General features: G+C 40.5%; 1 protein-coding gene across 4 annotated transcripts in view; it reads right to left on the reverse strand.

The window, feature by feature from the left end:
- Window positions 1–21,403, reverse strand: part of LOC116542211 (collagen alpha-4(VI) chain-like) — a 115,706-nt gene that overhangs the window by 64,187 nt on the left and 30,116 nt on the right. For 3 of the 4 annotated variants that reach the window (XM_032267026.1, XM_032267031.1, XM_032267046.1), the window contains 9 exons: window positions 20,645–21,226; window positions 19,008–19,613; window positions 15,563–16,192; window positions 10,613–11,158; window positions 9,511–10,065; window positions 4,822–5,153; window positions 3,488–3,566; window positions 1,372–1,517; window positions 1,128–1,220 (listed from right to left, as the gene is read on the reverse strand). In XM_032267026.1, the coding sequence (XP_032122917.1) occupies window positions 1,128–1,220; window positions 1,372–1,517; window positions 3,488–3,566; window positions 4,822–5,153; window positions 9,511–10,065; window positions 10,613–11,158; window positions 15,563–16,192; window positions 19,008–19,613; window positions 20,645–21,226 (3,569 nt within the window). The remainder of the gene's footprint in view (window positions 1–1,127; window positions 1,221–1,371; window positions 1,518–3,487; window positions 3,567–4,821; window positions 5,154–9,510; window positions 10,066–10,612; window positions 11,159–15,562; window positions 16,193–19,007; window positions 19,614–20,644; window positions 21,227–21,403) is intronic. The other variant, XM_032267037.1, reaches the window with a different exon arrangement.

The following is a 21,403-nucleotide window of genomic DNA, read 5'->3' on the forward strand; positions in this document are numbered from 1 at the left end:
TTGTTTTTTACTTCTTACACACCGAAACATACAAACCATTTCCTCTGAAAAAGTTTTGGCTTGCCATGTTGTAGTCAGATGTGTTTATTTGGTCTGAAAGCTGGTCAATCAGACTTGGAAGGCATATTTTATTTGTGATCAACAAAGATATAAAAGTCATTATGACTATCTACTGAATTCTATCAAACAGAAACAGCAGAGAAGTCAAAAATTTAAAATACTGCCTTCTTTGGCTTTAGCGGCACAGAAACAAGCTGCAAATAAACATGTCAAAAAGCTCCCCAAACCTGATTTTCTGATTCTCCAGTCTGATAGTGAATAACAACATGACAGGGGAAAATCTAATGCTAAGGCACTATTGCAATTTATTTTTCAAACAGTAATTATAAACTTTATACTATTCTAAATTTAAAAGATTGGTCTGCAAAGCCCTGAAGAGCTCACTGCAACAAGCTCGTGGAAAATCTTCCAAAGAGAGCATGTAAAAAGATGGCACAAAGCCAATGGGTTTGACCCAACCTTACACGTGGGTTTGTGATTATACCCTCAGCATAAAGTTTCAATCCCTGTGATAATGGAACCTGGCCAGCCCTGAATATCTGAGGATCATTTCTAATAAGATACTCTCCCTTAGAAGTGTTAAGTAGTAATTTTCCTATTGGTTAACCTAGAGTTAACGGAGATGCATATCTTTTCTCAGTTTGATGCTGTAGAAAGGACTGTTAGATGGGAAAGAGACATTTACTACTGTAAAGAAAGCAGATGTTGGACAAGGGGAAATCCAGAAGATAAGTGAAAACTTCCATGCAGCAGCAGAATTTGTGACATTATTTGTCAAATGAGCACAAGAAGGCAGCATAATATGGTGGAAGTCAGGGGGACTTGGAGTCAGGGAGACATAGGAGCTTAAATCCCAAATGCATCTTTATAATGATGCCATTTTGGGAAAGTGATGTCACTTCTCTGAGCCTCAATTTCACATGTGTAAAATAACATCTACCTGAAAGTGTTTGTTAGGGGGGTAAAATTAGAAAATGCTGTTAAATACATAACACAGAGCCTGGTATGTAGCGGGTACTGAAATATCTTCTCTCTCCCTCCCCCACTCACATCTGACAAATTCTTACCTTCCTCCCAGGACTCCCATAATCACCTCTGTACCCATCTTCTCCAAAACACTTTGCATATATATCACAGCACGTTCTTTCCACAACTGTATCCTGAAAAACAGATTCATATCACACGTGATTTTTCTCATCTGTGTTGGTCTATATCGCATTACACACTAAGAAGACAAAATTTTCTCAATGTTTTAAAATTATTTTAATTAATAGAACTTAGCAAAGAATGGTGTTTTTAAAAGGTACTTACAAGTTGCTTCATTAAGATGCTTGGGAGGGATTGCAGTGTGATGCTCAGAGGTTGCTTATATGCAAACCCTCTGCCAAATTCCAGCTCCTGGAGCTCTTCTAATTTATGGACACCTTCCAGGCCAATGACTAGGAGTCCAGAGAATCCTTCACAATTTCAACAGGTGGGAGATTACTTTCATGTCTTTTGAATGGTCTGTCTTTGTCTTAGCCCCACATATTCATGCATTATCCCACCATTCCCATAGCCTTCACTTGTCAAGCCTCAAATTTTGCATTTTGTACAGTTAAAGCTAGTTTGTGGCATGCCTTCTTGAAGAATTGGTCTCGTACCTTTCAATCCCACCAGTTGAAAGTTAAGCAGAATCACAAAGGACTCTCATAGCTCTCCTATAGCCCTCATTTTGTCATTTCACAGATGGTTTTCAGCCCTCATTGTATTAAGCTACATCCTTCTAAGCCTATCTCTGAAGTTGACTTTTGGTTTACACTTAGGAATTGTGGCAGTCATTGTGGCTGCTCACAAATGTTCTGATTTCCCTTCTTAAGGGCACATGATAGGACTGCACTTCTTCAGTCAGGATATAAACACTCATTGAGCCTCAATTCTCTACCTGTGAAATATCTATCTTATGAAAGTTACAAATGACCGTATGGCTCACTCCAGCTAGTTAAATGTGAGCAGAAGTGACGTGTGTTAATCCCCAGGATAAATTTTAAGAGTAGTACACAATTTGCCCCATTTCCTTTCCCTTGCCACAGTGATTACAAAAACAGCTGTTGGGACAGAATCTCTTTCAGCCTGAGTTCTTGAGTGGTGAGCAGGAGACATAAGATGAATCTCTTCTTGTTATTTTAAGTCATTGAGACTTGGAGGTTGTTATTTCTGCATAATCTAGCCTATCTTACCAATGCAGGCATTAAGAGATCATCTGGATTTGTCCACAAAGCCAAAAGACAAATGAACAAGGGTATTTTGGAAATTCAACTAGAAATCACCTTGTTTGTCAAATTTCAAAACAAATATTACTGTTAATAGTTTGAACAGCAAATTCTTGGCACGCACACACAAATAAGCTTTTTGCTATGGTAAACGAGCTGCTTGACAATTGTGTGGTTAAAAGTTTGTACAAATTGTTAATTATTCCTTAAAACTAAATTCTTTGAAATGGAATTGCTGATTTAGCATAGCTTGTAAGCAAAGTTTAGTCTCTCGTTACATACCCCCAAATCCCTTCCAGAAACCATGCAACAATTTAAACTTCCAGTGACAATCTATGCAGTGAATTGAGATGGGAGCAAGGTGTCATAAAAAATATTCTAGCACATGATTAAACAATGGAAAACATCACCCCAGGAGAATATGTTGAATATACTCGGCTGAAGAGGAAAAATGGTGAAAGGAACTTCAGCAAGTCAAGTTGCTGGTTGTTCATCCTTAGATTGCTTTAGAGCCTTTACATGGTACAAAGTGGGAATGGTGAGAGCCATCATGTACAGTTGAACAAGTTGTGCTGCACAAGAATGCCCATCTGAGAGAGCAAATGCATGCCCAAATCTAGCCAGCATACCCTCACCACCCAGGAGCCCAGGAACAGCCTTGCATCCATCCAGCATATTGGATGTCTCTCTCTAATTGCACAAAGATGCCATATGGACTAACAGCAGGAGGCCTTGGAGATGGAGGAGGAAGAATGAAGAGTGAAGAGGGGAGAATTACAGTGCAAAGAGCAGGGCCCAGCTTTAGACTGATTTTAGAGTTTAGGGGGAAATGAAATATGGACCCCAGACTGGCCAAAAAGAAGAAACAGTTCCTCCCACCATTGAAGTAGGAGGTGTACCTTCAACCTTCCACCCTCAAAAGCTAGTCCTGTCTGAGTCAGAAGACTCCTGGTCAGTGTCAGGGACATTGTTGAAGAAGGCAGGGAGTCTCAGACCCAAAACATCCTCTGGCTCATACAAAGAAGGAGACCAGGTGTCAGCATCAAGCACACTGAGCTCCACACACTAGGTGAGCACGTAGGAAGCTTCATAGAGTCCAGTGCCATCTGGAGAGCTGAGTGCCTCAGCTCCAGGGAGAGGAGGGAGGCCCACACTGGGCAACCCCATGCCCTTACCTCTGCTGTGGAGAAACTCCGATGTTTTCTTCAGTCTCTTTAAATCATCATCCAGTCCATCCGTAAATACTAAAAGGACCTGTTTTTTATGAGAAAGTGTGGTGGCCGAGCCAGAGAGGGAGGGATGGAGAAAAGAGAGGTAGGAAGGAGGGAGAGTGGGGAAAGAGGAGAAAAAGAAGGTAATAAGAGAGAGAGCACCAGAGGAAAAGGGAAAGGGGGGAAGAAGGGAAAGAGGAGGGAAGGGAAGGAAAAAAGGGAAGGAGGGAGGAAGAAGCGAGGAAACAGAGGGGAAGGAGAGAAGGCACGCATAACATGGATATTATAAATTTTACATTTCTTTAAAATGCAGGAATGAGTTTTTCTGGTTATGCCCAGACTTTCGCCCTGTTTCTTTTTACTTATTCTTTTATTACACATTCATCTTTATTTCAACCTCCCCATCTCCCTGGGAAAAAAAAAAAAGAGGATTTGAATCTTCTGAACTTATTTAAAAATGCCTTCCAAAAATGCTTACAATATTTATCCTTATCAACAAAAAATACCAAAATATTAGCAGAGTGCTGTGTGTGCACATGTGGTGCGTGCAGTGTGGACAGGGGTGGAGGGGAGGGGATGTGGGGGATGGTTATTGCTATCTTCTCTTATACTTTGTAATGCATCATCTACAATTGAAATGTATTTACTTGCTCATAAGAAAGTTTTAATTTAAAACATGAATAAAAAATGAAACATGGACGATACTAGTCAAAAAATATATCCATTGGATGCATGACTAAAGGAAAAGTTAAATGTAAGTTATGAAGTTTGGGGATGTCGTTTTTTAATAAACATCACATAAGCTCTTTCCATCTCTGTGGACTTTTGTGAGTATATAGTTCAGAGAGAGCAGAATGGAGGAACAGGCTTGGGAGTGAGCTATACTAAATAGCTGTCACTAAAGACAGTTCAAGATGCTGGCTGGAAAATAGCAACCCTACTTTAAATGGTAATGAGTGACCATAAAAAGCTAAGGGATCTTAAAACACCATCCAAGGTGTCTTTGAAATGAATTTATGTTATGGAAGAATATGAATCACTCAACTGTGGGCAGCTTGAGAGCAGGGACTTTATTCTTATATTCCTATTAGCATTATTCAGCATAGAACCTCTATTGCTTAAAAAATACTTGTTGTTGAATGAAAACACATCTCTTGCTGGTTCTGATTAGGTAACAGTATGGTTTTCCTCTATGCAAGATCTCCAATGAAGAACAATTTAGTTGGCCTCAATCACAAAGCCTTATCCATTCTACTCTACCTGATGGCTCCATAGCAAGAGTTCTCAGCATTTATTACCTTCACTTGAGCAGAAGAGAGATGAATAGCATTATCTCCCAAGGACTGCAAAAAGTTCACATCCATATAGCTATTCTTGGCAGCCTGATGAACCAAGAACTTCTGGATGATCTCATAACTGTATTTTTCAAAGCCAGAGTCAAAGATAAGTTGGCCATTTGGGCCAGGAACCAAGTAGCGGAATCTTGGGTTGATCTGATTGGAAATGCAGCTGATGTTAGAAAGCAAAGCCAACTGTTGCATCAGCTCTGGCAGTAAACCTTGAAGCTTCTGCTGAACTTGCTTTGAAGGAGTTGAGATATCAATTCCTACAGACAAATCCAGGTCGCATCCTTTGAAGGTGAAGAAAATAAAATTAGTCATCTACAGGTGTATAACTGAGCCCAGAAGATATAGCCAAGCTAGTCCTAAAAGACAAACCCCCAGCCAACCCATGGAAGTATAAGCTAAATAATGGTAGTTTAAGTTTTGGGATTGTTTGTCACACAGAAAAAGCTAACTGATACCATACATACTGTTTCATATCTTTATGTCTCTGTAGATCCTATTCCATTCACCTAAACTGTATTTTCCCATCTTCTCACCCCAGTCTGGTCCTTCAAGTAGTAGTCAAGGGCCCACCTCACCCCACCCCGCTCCACCCTACCCCACTCTTCAAGCACCCTCTGGTTTTTGTCCCCACTTCCTCACATTAAGTTATTAAATGCCCTGGCATGTCCATTGTTACTTTACTTGACATTCTTCACTACTAAACAAGGACTCCTCAATAGTAGGGACTATGCCATCTAATTTTCCAATTGCCTAATACAGATGTTCATTAAATGTTTGACAAATCAATGAAGAAGGAAATATAAATGAGCCTTGAGTCTCTTTCAGCAATAACTGGAACTATTTCCTTCTTTCCTGAAAGTGTTTTTCCTCATTCACCACCCATGCCTATACCTTGTTTCAGCAGCATGGGAGCATATTAGAAAATGTCAGGAAAAAAAGTCACTCCCAATTTTGTTTTTTTCTGCCTAAAAATATTTAAGCCCTCTTAGGAAGGTTTTCTCTGGAATTTAAAGGCCCATTAATATTTCAGGCTATAACTATACACTTACCAGTGTATAATAAGATCATGCACAAAATTACACTGAGGACCAAAAGTTGATGGTCAGAGACACATCTGGGTTAGAATCTGGTTGAACGAATTAAAATGTAACAACCATGAAAGAGTACCTATTAATTACTTCTGCGCAACAAGTAGAACTTAGGACTGTCCAAGGCAGTCCAGAAAATGCAGACATTTTCTCCTTAGACCATTACACACTAGAGTATGTGATGATATAAGGATCTGTGTCTCCAACAGAATCTGTATACCTGTATCGGAATCTGCAAAAACAAAACTGCAGATGGGGAGGAACAATTTGAGGGAAAATAAGTATGTAGTGGATCGTTCACTAGTGAAAAAGGTCAAGGACAGCAACTTAAAGTTTCCCAAAAACCTGAGATCAGAGCTGAGCCCGTAAGCGTTCAATCCCCTAAATATCAAAGTCCATGCTAGCTGCTAAGATATATTCCTGGAATTGCCAAGACAGAAAATGCCTTCCTCTCCTCCTTTCATGTAAAATACCTTGGTTTTTTTTTTTTTTTGGTTTTTTTTTTTTTTTTTAATGTGTAATTCAAAGTTATAAAAATGAGCTTTCACAAATGTAAATCCCATTTCTATATTGGACCTAATCTTAGAAAAAATGGAATTTCCTTTTTGTAGTATGGCATATTATTCCAACATTTCTGATTCACATTTTCACCAGGAACATTTCCAGCTGGCTCTTTTCTACAATTGACAAATGCAACAAGCAATTTATTTCCCTGTTATTGGAGAGGAATAAATCTTGCCAGGTAATCTCTAAGGTCTTTTTCAGCTTTATGATTCTCAAGTTCTGTAATTAATTAGAGTCTAGCCCTTATTAAAGTGTCTAGCTAATTTCATCAAAAAAGTTAAAGAAAGTTGAAGATAAACATAAATCCTAACTTACTATATGGGGCAAAATAAACTGAAAAGAGAAGCTGGAATCCTATATCTCTTCTTCTCCCCCAGTGTAATACCCACCCGCATATAGACAAAAAATAGGACTTTGATGCCTAAAAAATCTGAACTACTTAATGTAGGACATACCATAATTCATGTTTCTTTTAAAAATAATTATACATGTATATTCTTGTCAGATGATTTTCAAATTTGGCTAGACTGCTGCAAAGTAGTTATATTCTTTAGTCAATATAAGCAAAGATAATAATTTAATGTCCTAGAAAATTGGGCTTCAAATGTTTTGGTGGGATGCAGGGTTCTCATCCTAGTCCTCCAAAATTAAGCCTCTGTTTCCAAAATAAGACCTGGCCCGGGCCAGTCACGGTGGCCCTAACCTGTAATCCCAACACTTTGGGAAGGCAAGGAGGAAGGATTGTTTGAGTCTAGGAGTTCAAGACCAGCCTTTATAACACTGGGAGACTCTGTCTCTACATAAAATTTAAAAACTAGCTGGTGTCCACTTGCTTGTGGTCCCAGCTAGAGGTGAGAGGATGGCTTGAGCATGGGAGGTTAAGACTGCAGTGAGCCGTAAACATGCCACTGCACTGCAGCCTGGGTGACAGAGTGAGATCCTGTCTTAAAATTTAGAAACAAAACAAAATCAACAAACAAACAAACAGCTTGGCCCAAGTAAGGCCTGGCTTCTCACAGAGAGGCTTCATAGGCATACATAATGCTTAGTGGTTGGACTTTGGGCACCCAACTGCTGGGGAATTCAAACCCTGCCTCTATTACTTCCCATCCATGTTTCTTAACCTCTCCCTGCTTGTTTTTTATTTTTCATCTGGAAATTGGGTATCATAATGATAGCATCTGCTTCACATGGGTTTGATGTGAACATTAGATGAATGTATGCCATCTAACGCATTAGAAATAGTGCTTTGCATTCAATCTTGAGTAAAAAAAAAAAAAAAGGAAAAAAACAGTGCTACATACATAATGGAAAAAAACAAGTAAGAATGTTGATTGTGCCCCACCTAGAGCCTGCTCTGCCTTTAGAGTGCCAGTTAGATGGAATAAAACGTGTCCTTCTTACTTGAGTTGAGTTTTCTATTACTTATAGGTAAAAACATCCAACCTGATAAGATGATTTTTCTTAAAATACTGCTTTTTATCTCAGACTTGCTGTGAGAAATCAAATAAAATAAAGGATGAGAAAGTGCTCTGTAAATGTCAAAAGCCCATATTCTGCCTCCCAGCAGAAGGCGTGGCGGGACCTCATCAAGAGGCACACAGTTAAGTAAGTGCATAGAGATGAGTAGCCTCTTCTTTTCAGCCTAAAACTACAAAAAAAAAAAAAAAAACCCTTCTAGATCCAATTAAATGCACATCTATTTAGGAACATAATAACAAAATGATCTCCTATATGCACATGATCACTTGAAGGAATTTTGAGCCTTATCAGTTCTATTATATGTTCTTTGATATGATTACATACTATGCTATATTATACGACATTACACCATTCTATCACATTCTGTGCTATCCTGTAATATACCATACCATACATATTGCTATTTCACTATACTGTGCTTTATGATGCTTCATTGTAGTAGACTATACTATCCTACAACTCAAAGTATGATGAGGACCTGCAAAATCTGCATCACCTGGGAGCTTGTTAGAAATGCACCATGCTGATCTGCTGAATTCAGAATCTGCATTCTAACAAGATCCCTAGATGATTCAAATGTATTTAAGTTTGGGAGGTCTTCAATCACCCGCTGAAAAGCAAGTCTTAAGGAAGAAAAGTGGACTCAGACCGTCAAAAGGAACAACCCCTGCCTTTGGGCCTTGCTGCTTTGGATAAAGACTTGAGAAGACGGAATGGTATTAAGGATGACATTGGCCGTATGGAAGATTGGCAACAAAGCAGACATATCCCTGTACAGAGTCTCATAGAGAAAACACTATATTCTATTTCAAAAGAGAAACTGTCTAACTGACATTATTCTCCCTGCTTCTGTTTCCCTCTTGACATGGCCAAACCTTCAGCAAGTTGTGTTTACACATTCCAATCTGGTTTTGTCTATGCTACAAGGAATAAAAGGAGTGTGAGGATTTCCTAGAGACAGAGTTTTAAGAAGTTTCAGGCCTTCAGAAGCCAAAGTGGTGACAACCATGGGAATGATTAAAAGAATCCCCAGGGGAAGGTAAACAACAGCGTCAGGAGTTCAGGCCCTACAGGGTGATCTCCTGCTCCCCTCCTTGACTAGTTAGAAGGATCAGATTTTTACTTTATTAAGAAAGCCAGGCCGGGCGCAGTGGCTCAAGCCTGTAATCCTAGCACTTTGGGAGGCTGAGGCGGGTGAATCACGAGGTCAAGAGATCAAGACCATCCTGGTCAACATGGTGAAACCCCATCTCTACTAAAAGTACAAAACATTAGCTGGGCATGGTGGCTCGTGCCTGTAATCCCAGCTACTCAGGAGGCTGAGGCAGGAGAATTGCCTGAACCCAGGAGGTGGAGGTTGCGGTGAGCCGAGATCGCGCCATTGCACTCCAGCCTGGGTAACAAGAGCGAAACTCCGTCCCAAAAAAAAAAAAAAAGAAAGCCAATAGGATCCCTAATACCTACGATGAGCTTGTGGATCAAATAACAATTCTCTGTCACTCACCTTGTGGATCACAGACCTTAGAAAGAATTTCCTTCTCCAGGTTCTGCAGGACCTCAAAATCTACATCATAGTACACTTTGTCCTCATCATTAGTGATCTCCAAAAGCTGCGATTTTTTGGCTTCTCCCACCCCAATGGCAAAAATAATTATGTTTTTGTCCCTGAGGGCTTTGGCTGGTATAATTACATTATCCTGGGCAACCCCATCGGTGATCACAATCAGATATTGTTGAACACTGGGTCTCCCTCCTTTTGAACTGTCAAAAAAAGGCAGAGTGAAATTCAGAGCTTTCCCAGTGCGGGTGCCATCACGCATCTGCTGAACATCAAAGATGGCATTATAAATGTCCACCTTCGAGGAGTATTGGTTGAGCCTGAATTCTTCCTGTGGTGTTGAGCTGAACTGCAAAAGGCCAATTTGAATTCCATCAGCACCAATATTAGATTGGTTCACCATACTCTCCACAAATATTTTCATCCTTTCAAAGTCTTCTGGGGAGATAGATTCTGAACCATCTATCAGGAAGACAATGTCAGCTTTACTATTCTTACAGGCTGGGGAAAAAGGAAGCAGAATAGAACATTCATTAGGAATCTGGAAAAAAAAATAATCTGAAGCCAATTAATTACAAGCTCAAAGGGACAGTCTGGAATGGCATATATACAACATGAAAACGTTTTAGAAAGAGGTGGAAGAGGAATCCAATGAAGCAAATATTCTGCAACCCAGTAGAGTTGCTCTACAATACGGAGTAGTCTCAAAATAAGACACAGCTGTATGATAAATATATAAAACTTGACCATCTCGCTTCATTCTAGGTTATGGTCATTTTGAATGTTCAATACTAAGTTGCCAACCAGTGAATCCATGATTAAAGAATGAAGCTGGCTGGGCACAGTGGCTCACACTTGTAATCCTAGCACTATTGGGAGGCCGAGGCAGGAGGATTGCTTGAGCCCAGGAGTTCAAGACCAGCCTGGACAATACCGTGAGACCCTGTGTTGGGGTGAAAGAGGGGTAAAAGAATGAAGCTCATTTAAATAGATCAGGTACATATTCTCAGAGAGGCGGGAAAGGAGATTGAAGAAGAAAAAGTCTTACCCTCTGAGGAGCAGATGTCCCGTACCACTTCTTTTTGTATGTCCTTCAGTAAATCAAACTCATACACAAAAAAAATCTTGTCTTTAGCTATTTCCTTAAGCTCATCGATGTTAGCTTCTCTTACTCCAATGGCATAAATGATAATTCCACTTGCCCTCAATCCTTCTGCAGCATCAGCCACCGGGTCTGAAGATTTACCGTCAGTGATGACTATAAGATATCGAGCGACATTGATTCGGGCAGTGTCTGCAAACACTTGAGTCATGTAGTTCAAGGCCTCACCGGTTGTGGTACCACCTCCCCCCTGCTGGATGTTGTCAATGGCTACCTTCAGCTCTGCCACAGTGGGATACTGGCTGAGGACGAATTTACTTTTAATTTCATCTGAGTACTGAATGACTCCAAACTGTACTCTGTCAGGCCCAATCTGGAACATCTTTATCACTTCATTCATGAACACTTTCATGTCAAGAAAAGCTTCTGGATTGATGCTGCCAGACCCATCAATAAGGAAGTAAATATCTGCCTTTTGGATGTGCGTACAACCTAGGTGGCAGAAAGAAGCAAGAACCCATCATAACACAGTCTGAGATGGTAAAGAACCAGAGCGTTGATCCCAGTCTCCACCCATATTCCCTCAGTACTCTCTGTTCCCTTGACAGCACCTGTGACTCTGCCTACGTGTACTCTTTGGCCAACAGCATGATCAGCCAGCACACTGGGAAGACTAGAACGCCTGAGAGTCAGTCTAGAAGCAGCCACCAAGCAATAATTGGCAGAGGTTTGTGGATAAAGACCCCAGCTCCCTTGTTCTTTGCATAGAACCACTCTGAGGTAAGTCCTGCATGGCTTCCGAGTCCCCAGTTGCCTGTAGCAATAACCTGTAGGTTACTCCTCACCCCGCATTGGTGCTTAAGTCTCCACTCTCCTATCAGTATCCCCTGGGATCACCACCCAGATAAATAATTTGCATCCAAATCATTGTCTCAGAGTCTGTTTCTGATGAACCCCTCTTAAGACATAAAGTAAATATAACTTGATATTTCTCAAATAGGGAAGTTAAGGAAATGAAAGTAATATCAGAGCACATTTGAAGCTATGAACTGTCTCAGATTCTGTTATTCCTGTCTCCCATCCAAGTTGTATTTTTTAAGTACATGGGCAAAAGCATGTGCATCCTGAAATGTAATTTAATTTAATAATTTGACTTAAATTAATTTAAAACATTCTCTATTAAATGAGCCTGAATTAGGAAACAACAGATGCTGCCAAGGCTATAAAGAAACAGGAATGCTTTTACACTGTTGGTGGAAATGTAAATGGGTTCAGCCATTGTGGAAGACAGTATGGCGATTCCTCAAGGATCTAGAGCCAGAAATATCATTTGACCCAGCAATCCCATTACTGGGTATATACCCAAAGGAATATAAATCATTCTACTATGAAGACACATGAACATGTATGTTTACTGCAATACTATTTCCAATAACAATGACATTACACCAACCCAAATGCCCATTAGTGATAGAATAGATAAAGAAAATGTGGCACATATATACTATAGAATACTACGCAGCCACAAAAAAGGATGAGTTCATGTCCTTTGCAGGGACATGGATGAAGCTGGAAGCCATCATCCTCAGCAAACTAACGCCAGAACAGAAAACCAAACACCACATGTTCTCACTTATAAGTGGGAGTTGAACATTGAGAACACACGGGCCCAAAGAGGGGGACTACACACACCAGGGCCTGTTGAGGGGTCAGGGGTGAAGGGAGGGAACTTAGAGAACAGGTCAATAGGTGCAGCAAACCACCATGGCACATATATACCTATGTAACAAACCTGCACATTCTGTATATGTATCCTGCTTTTTTTTCTTTTTAGAAGAAATTCTTTTTAAAAAGAGTCTGAATTAAATGAGTCACCTTATGTTAAAGCTAGCCCCCAGGGCAAGTGGCTCTACATTTAATCCTGTCTCCTTGGTTGCTAGCATGCTTGGCCTCCTTGCATCTCAGTTTCCTGATCCATCAAATGAGGATGTTGACACCTACTCAATAAGCTTATTGTAGAGACAGTAATATCATGTAAACACAGCAGAGTTCAGCATTAGAGATGTAGGGTTAAGAGTACCTGGTGTTTTATTTTTGTCATCAAGCAGATTCAAAAAAAAAACTTTTCTCCACTCCCTCTCAACAAGGGCACAATAAGGGCAGGCCAGGCTTGAGTTATTAATCTCTGGATCCCCTTGACCCCATGAAGAGTCTTTTAATTTTCTTGGCTGAAAGGGAAGTGGTCTGAGGTAGGAATTGGGCTCCCCTGCTCAGGTCTTCATGTGGGAGGGCCTGGGTCCATGCAATATATGGGGCATACTTATACTACAAAAAAACTTGTTGTTTATATGAACGAAATTCAAATGTAATTGAGTGTCCTATATTTCATCCGGCAGTGCTACCCTAGAGGGGCATGCATTGGAAAGGAGTGTAGCTTAGAACAAGTAGAGAAAGGAGTCATTTACCCCACAGTAAGTATTTGCTAAATTCTGGAGAGTAGAGGACAGATTATGGTAAAATAAGGCAAAAACCCAAACTTTGCTGGAACCCAGCATCCACTGCTGATACGTAGATGGCTGTCTGGCATCAGAGAAAAGGACCACTGTGCAGGAAAGGGCATCTCTGCAGCCAGCCCAAGGAGGCTTCACTACAGGAGCCGCCCAAGGAGGCTTCACCATAGTCCAGGGCCCTTGGATTATCAAGAGGAGCTGACGGCTCTAAATATTGCCTGCACTGCACATTCTTGTCAGTCTTAGCAGAAGGAGATATTGGGGGAAAAGAGAAAGGGAATATTTCTTACAGTATGGAGGCTGCTGAGCATTCACATCAATTATATACATAAAATGCTTGGCAGAGTATCTGACATATGACAAATGACCAATAAATAGTAGATATTATGATCATTGTGATCAGCCAAGACAAAATTCTGGTAAAATTATCATAGCTTCTATTTACCTCTAGGCTACCCCCTTCCCCCACCCTTCTAGACTTTGGGCTACTTTTTCTGATTGCAAGTTTCTTTTTAGCTTCTCTGCAGTCTCAAAGAGAAACCAACTCTCAGCTCTTCATACTGTGAACTAGCGGGGCTCCTCTTCCCTCCTTCTCATCTACAGAATATAGGCAAGGAGCACACATGGAAATGAAACTCATATTCAACAATTTTGTTTCTCATTTCCGGAACAGAGAAAGGAACTAAAAATATAGGTCAAAGAGAAGGATAGGAATTTATTTAGATATTTCAAATCCAGGCCTCAGCGCAAGTAATCAAGAAATTACCAGATCACTCAGTATTTGTTTAACGAGAAACAAAGCTCAGTGATTTTTCCCTTGAAGACATAATCACAGCCTTGAATTTTTACCTCAATTACATACATTTCAACGATTCTAATTTAAATCTGTGATTCTAATTTGAATCTAAGAAATACTAGCATGGGTAGACAAAAATAGATAAGAAGACAGACACAAAGATTTTCATAACAGCGAGAAAGTGGCAAATCTAGGCCAAAGTGCATATACTTAACCACTATGTTTTTTCTGGTGTGTATGTTTTTTTAAAAAACTGCATATGTAGTAGGAACTCTCCTGACCAAACTCTACTTTAGTAACTTACCAGGTAAACTAATGTTCTCCTTTCCTCTGTAAAGCATGAGTGATGCTCCTATAAAACATTGAGAACCTGAAGTTCCACTTCACCCATTGGAAGAATAAGCTTAACAAGATGAAGGCAGGTTTGTTCCTAGCTTGTTTACGGCAGTTTTGTTGTTATAATTACATAATTAATCAAATACATGCAAATCAATAGGATATGAGCATAACTAAAAGAGGTTTATTGCATCTATGAAAACCAGGTTAACTGCTTCAAAAAGACTCAATAAAAGAAAGTTGTTTTTAAAAAATTTGCCAGTGTACTAGATAGCATTACAAAAGATTTCATTTTTAAAATTATAAAAATCAATAGTTATTTCTGTTTCTGTTTTGAATTGTTTCAAAAGTCTTTCCCCTTTAAGGAAACTGAAACTGGAAATTATATATAACATAATATTGGACTGTCTATTTAAAAAAATACATGAAATCCAATCAGCAGGGCTCATACTCAAAGAAGCTTTGGCCCTATACCAAAAGATTGGCAAATTAACATTCATTTATATGTATTAAGTTAATTTTTTTTTATTTCAAGTATGTGAGAAACAATAGTTTCTGAGGAAAAAATAAATAAAATTTTTAAAATTCAAGTATGTTTGTATCGTTTTTAAAGTAGTTGTCTGCTTAAATGACTTAAGATTTGATCAAGCCAAATTTGGTTTCTTAGGGCTTCTACTGTAAATATCTTCATCAAACTGTTAAAACAGAAGGGGGCGAGGCATGGTGGCTCACACCCATAATTTCACAGCTTTATGAGGCCAAGAGGATGGATCGCTTGAGGACAGAAGTTGGAGACCAGCCTGAGCAACATAATGAGACCCTGGCTCTGCAAAATATCTTAAAATTAGCTGAGTATGGGGGTGCATCCCTGCAGTCCAAGCTACTTAGGAGGGTGAGGCATGAGGATCTCTTGAGTTCAAGGTTACGGTGAGCTGTAATTGCTCCACTGCACTCCAGTCGGGCTGAAAGAGCAAGATCCTATCTTTAAAAAAAAAAGTAAAATTTGTATATATTTTTAAAGGGATGAAGGATAAGATAGGAGGTGCTAGAAATATTGCCTTTTTACTTCTAGTCTCCTGCATTGTTTGGCATCAAGATAAAGTTTTTATACATTTCTGTTCCTGTTTTTTTAATGAATTGACTTCAAAATCTTTTCTTTGTTGGAGGATAGAGGATATAGGTACATGGAGCAACTAAAAAACTTAAGAAAGGTTTTTTGTTTAAAAATATCAAATTTGGAAAAGACTCTCCTACCTTCCTGTACGGGATAGCTCGTCCCACTAACAGAAACTTGACGGTGCACAATCTCAGGGCAGAGCTGGTTCGTAAGCTTGCTTCCTACTATGGAGAGCTGCAAAAAGGATTCCAGGGGGACTGAATGCTTCCAAGGAGGATATGATGCCATCTTCTCCAGGTCCTTACTCTCTGAGACATCCTGGGTGCCCACTGCATAGATGGTGACCCCTGCTCTTCGGAGGCGAGAAGCAGGTCCAAAGATACTGTCTTGGGAGACATTTTCCGTGATGACCACAGCTATCTGCTGCACGCCGTGGCTGGACCGGCTACCCTTCTCCGGAATGAAAACCTCATTCCTCAGGAAATCTAATGCAGCACCAGTCTTCGTCCTTCCTCTTCTTTCACGGTAGGTTAATTTGTCCAAATGCTCCAAGATTTCAGCTGGATTACGAAATGTATCCAGCGAAAATTCAAGTCGTGATTCCTCGCTGTAGAAGACCAAGCCAAATCTCACAGCATCAGGAAGAATGCTTAGAGAACTGACAATGGTCTTTAGGAAATTGACAACTTGTTGGAAATTGGGTTGCCTAACCCTGCTAAATTCCTCAATGAGGAATACTAAGTCAGCCGGTATAGCAATTGCACATGCTGCAAACAAACAAAATCAGAAAGAAGGGCTTTAGCATAAGAACAGAATAATAAAGACAAGATTAATATATAAAAGCTGCATTATGATGTATTTTATATATTACATACATATTTATTATTACAATTATAACAATATATATCATATGAACTTATATTTATACATCTTAGAATTTCATCAAAGCCTTTATTTGGCATGATGGTCAAAGAACATCACAGGATTCATGCCTATTTCAGAAATTCTCATGTGGAAGAGTATTTCATATCACTTTCAAAATATTTAAATATATGAATATCAACAAAAAAATGTGCTTCAAGATTGCTTTTCAATTTATCTAAGTCCATCAGAAGCATCTGAGTCTTGACTAGTTTTTCTTCATTTTTCTAATTTCAAGAGACTGGGTCAAATTCTCTTATAGGCCTGAAACTTCCCAAAAAGATGAAAATTAATTGTGGCTGTTAATTTCTAAATCTTTCTCTGATCAATGTCATGTCATTTTAACAGGGGCAGCCTGAAATGTTGCAAATTTCTGTGAAAAATCTTTAACCAAATATTAGGCTAGCTAGCTGTTTCATTTTGCTACAAAAGGGCCTTCTCTTCCACTTGCCTCAAATTAAGGAATAAAACATAAACTCTATTTGAGACAGTACCTATTGCAGGAAACCCACTGTGCCCACATAGTGTTGAGGTCCAGATCTGCTTTGATATATCAAAGCAGGAAATCTCCGTAGCAGAGAGCCAAAACCACACATGCAGAAAGCTTGAAACCACCATGTAAACAACTGAATATTATAAAACAAGGTTTAGGGGCAATAGAATAGCCTTTTAATATCCTCTTTTTTCTCTTGGTGTCCTGAAATTTCCCCTGTGGTCCTTTTTTATAAAGAATCAAAATTCAATCCTAGATTTTAGAAGAGGGTGTTGTCCCTGATTTTAGCAAGTCTAAAACACCGTCTCTAGAAACTCCACACATCTTTGACATCTCCCTTCTCTCACCCTCTTGTACCAAGTGCTGTTATTCTCCTTTCAAATTGTCTTCAGGATTCTTTCCTTTTCCTCATTATTAGAGCTACCCTTGGGCTGAGCCCAGACATCTCCATGTGGCCAGATGACAGCTCAGCCTCAAAGTCCTTCTGAGTCTGAGGTGCCATTTACCACCCAGTCTGCCCACTGAAGGTTTCCTTAAAGATTACTTTGGTCATGTCATTTTTTCTGCTTAAAAGCTGCCCGCCAATTACTTCTAGTGTCTTTGAGATCCTGTAGTCAGGGTCTAACCTACCTAGACCAATCTCATCTCTCACTACTTCTGTACTCTTCCACTGACCCACACTGGCTCAGTTTTTAAATTTTCTTCCACACTCATCCAGACCATTCCCATTTCCACACCCTTACCGGGAGTGTAGACCCCTTACCTGGCCCTTCTCCTTACTCAGAGTACCCTCCTCCTTCTCCTGTATATTAAAATAACGCCTATTACTGAGGTACCAGCACAATTCCTTTGAGGCCACATCCTCTAGCGTGCCCTTTTTTTGTACCATCTATCTCTGCTTAATGTAGCATCCCCATAAAGTGCTTCTTAATTCCTTATTACCTCTGCTTGGATTTTCCTCTTCTTGTCACATATATGTTTGTCTTTTTTCTGCCCATAAAATTCCAGGGACCCCCCACGCTTTAGATGTTGATAGGTCTGGCAGGGGTATGACAATTCAGAGAAAGGAAAAATTGGCCACTTCTAGTTGTGGTACTCAAAAGATGCTTCATGAAGAGGGTAACTTAAGAAATGAAGGGTAAGTTTTGACTGTGGGTGTCACAGGCTGATATTATGATGTATTCAAGAGGAGAGACAGAGATGAGAATGCATAGTATACACACAGCAAATGATGAGTAGTTCAGCTTGGCCAGTGAATAGAATGTGTACAAAGACATAGCAGAGATAAGGCGCAGTGGTTCTCAGCCAACAATACCTATCTCCCTGGGACATATTGGAAATGTATGGGATGTTTTGGATTACCATAATGATTCAGGGGTGCTACTGGCAGAAACTAGGGATATTAAACCTCTGGCAATGCACAGGACAATTCTACACTATGAATTGTCCTACCCAAAATGCCAATAGTATCTCCCTTGAGTGTCTTGGATGCCAACATCAGGAAGTAATTTATTTAATCTTTGGGGAGAAGCCTGAGTGCTATGGTAATTTAGATTCTTACTCAGAAATATTATCTCCTTACTCCTTATTTCCATGGGAAGATAAACTTTTCTACTCTGTTGATGTCAGCATAGCTATATGACTTGCTTGAGCCAATGAAATGTTAGCAGATGATGCAGCTGAGGTTTGAGAAATGCTTATGTAATTGCTTTTCTCTCTGGTACCTCTTCAATTACCATGAGAAGAATATGCCCAGACTACCCTGCTGATCCCAGGAATAAGATGAGAGATGTGTGGAGCAGGGCCAAACCTGGATCAACCAACACCCAGCCGAATCCCAAATATGTGAATGAGCTCAGACAATATCAGCAAAGCCATTTGTTTGGGCCCAGCCAAGATTGGCTGTTCATCAACTGATCTATGAAAATAAACAATTCTTTTCAGCCACTGGCTTTTCACACATCCAGACCACATCAGCATTGTGACCATAGTTAACTAACACAAGATTGTGTCTGAGGCATCCCATGCTTCCCACTGTCTCCTGTCTGCCAGTGCTTGTGCCCCAGCACTGAGAAATCCGGAATACTTGCCTTCTCTGCTACTTCCCTAGACTTTCCTTTTACGCTGAGATCTCCTAGAGGCTCACATATCCTAGGACCAAACCTTACCTCCTACAGCCTCCTTGTTGGCTGTATTCCTGTGCTCCCGCTGTCCAGTCCCTTGGATCACCACATTCATATCTTCCACCACGTGTCTGACTCTGTCTTCTCCCTGCATATCGTACACAAGGTCTGGGGACCCCATCCCTTCCAGTTCTCTCCTGTCAAAGTCCTGCACACCGACAGACATAACTTTCACGCCTTTCTCCCTTAGTCTCTGTGCAGCATCCTGGACTTCATCTTTAGATTTGCCTGAGGTAATGACCACTGCATACTGGGGAATGCCCTGGAGAAAACGGCTTCCTGCTTCCTCCTGGAAGAAGGTCTGAAGAAGGTACTGCAGTGCTTTGCCTGTCCTCCTGGAGCCACCCAGGGGCACAAAACGCTCATGAATATGAGCTATCATCTCATTCTGGGTCTTGTAGGTATTGAGCAAAAACTCAGTGTGACCTTGATCACCATACTGAGCCAGCCCAATCTGATACTTGTCCCTGCCAACCTCCAACATGCCAACCACTCTGGAGAGGAAATTCTGTATCCACTGGAAACTGGTCTGTGATGTGCCCTGTGAGGTGTCAGCAAGAAAGACCACGTCTGCGTAGGCTTTGATGAATTCTGGAAGTAAAGGAAAAGGGAGACCAGAGGGGCAGAAAAAGACACAAAAGGGAAAGTATATCAAACTGAACTCTCATGAAAATTGAATATAAGGATGGTTTTGTGTACACAGTGTGGGAGGGAGAGATACTGTATTTACACACTCTCTATATATTGTGCTTCCTTTCCTCTATGTGGGACTCTATCACAAGGCTCTTCCTCTCTTATAACCTGCTGCCTTCTTGTCTGTTTAATTACACTAATGTACTTTTCAATTATTCTTCTTCAACCGATAGAGGAGGCAAGGGAAGTTAACTACTACTGAGGATACACTTTGTGCTAGAGCTTTTTTTTTTTTTTTTGAAACGGAGTCTAACTCTGTTGCTCAGGCTAGAGTGCAATGGTGCAATCTTGGCTCACTATAACCTCAGCTCACCACAACCTCTGCCACCTGGGCTCAGGTGATTCTTCTGCCTCAGCCTCCCAAGTAGCTAGGATTACAGGCATGTGCCACCATGCCGGCTAATTTTTGTATTTTTAGTAGTAAAGAGGTTTCACCATGTTGGCCAGGCTAGTATCAAACTCCTGATCTCAGGTGATCTACCCACCTTGGCCTCCCAAACTGCTGGGATTATAGGCAATAGCCACCACGCCCAGCCAAAGCTTTTTATACACTCTATCTGACTTAATCTTCATAAACCATTCTTCTGGACAAGTATTATTTTCATCATGCAGATGAGAAAATTGAAGTAAAAAAGTGAAGCCCCTTGTCCCTGCTCACATAACTAGAAAGTGGCAAAGACAGGATTAAAAAACAGGTCTTCTGGCTTTCAAAACACATGCTGTTTCCTTTGAACACCATGTCAAGATGTTCCTTTCTACCCACAAGAATTCCATCCAGCCTTCAAACCCTTCCCCTAGGAAGTCTCCCCAGGTTCTCCAGTGATGCTGGGCATTCCTTCTCCTTGCCCTCCCATACACCCAGTGTATTCTGGCTTACATTGTAGTGCGCTGACACAGTTAGAATCTTGGGTTCTAACACAGCTTCTTACCTTTTATCTTCCCCTCCACTGCTGAGCACAGAGTCTGAAGAATACTTCCTGAAAAATCCTGCAGGATGTTGAAGTTTTCGATGTTGAAGAGAAACTTCTCAAATGGCTCACTGGCTATTTTTTGCAACTCTTGGACATCCTGGACATTGATCCCTACCACATACACAACAACTCCATCTTCTTTCAACCAGTCAGCCGCCTCCTGGACCTCATCATTTGACTCCCCATCTGTCACCAGGATAACTATCTGAGAAACTCTGTCCTTGGCCCGACTGCCAGACCCCTCAGTCAAATAGTTGGTCCGGATAAAGTCCAGAGCATTCCCTGTGTTTGTGCCTCCTGTGCGGTACGGCAGATTCTGGATCTGCTCCAAGACCATGCTCTTCAGAGGGTTCAGCTGGAAGGCTGGGTAGATGTTGTCATTATACTGGGCAAGTCCCACTCGGACACGGTCACTGCTGATGTCGAGCCCCGAGACGACGGAGTAAAGGAAGTTCTTGACTTTTTGGAAGTTCTGGGGTCCGATGCTAGTTGAACTGTCTACTAGAAACACCACGTCTGCCACAGCTCCTTCTCTGCAAGCTATGAGAGAGGCAGCAAAAGGGATGCAATTACTGGGTCTTCACACAAAATGCTTTGAACCATTGAACCAATGGTTTAAACTGTTTGGAACCAATGTGTAAAAGAAGAATAATACATAAAAGAAAAGTAACTAATGCATAAAAGAAGAATAATGCATAAAAGAAAAATAACCACTAT

This window comes from Sapajus apella, unplaced genomic scaffold (genome assembly GCF_009761245.1).
Source record: "Sapajus apella isolate SASKATOON/1434 unplaced genomic scaffold, GSC_monkey_1.0 scaffold4, whole genome shotgun sequence".
Taxonomy (NCBI): domain Eukaryota; kingdom Metazoa; phylum Chordata; class Mammalia; order Primates; family Cebidae; genus Sapajus; species Sapajus apella.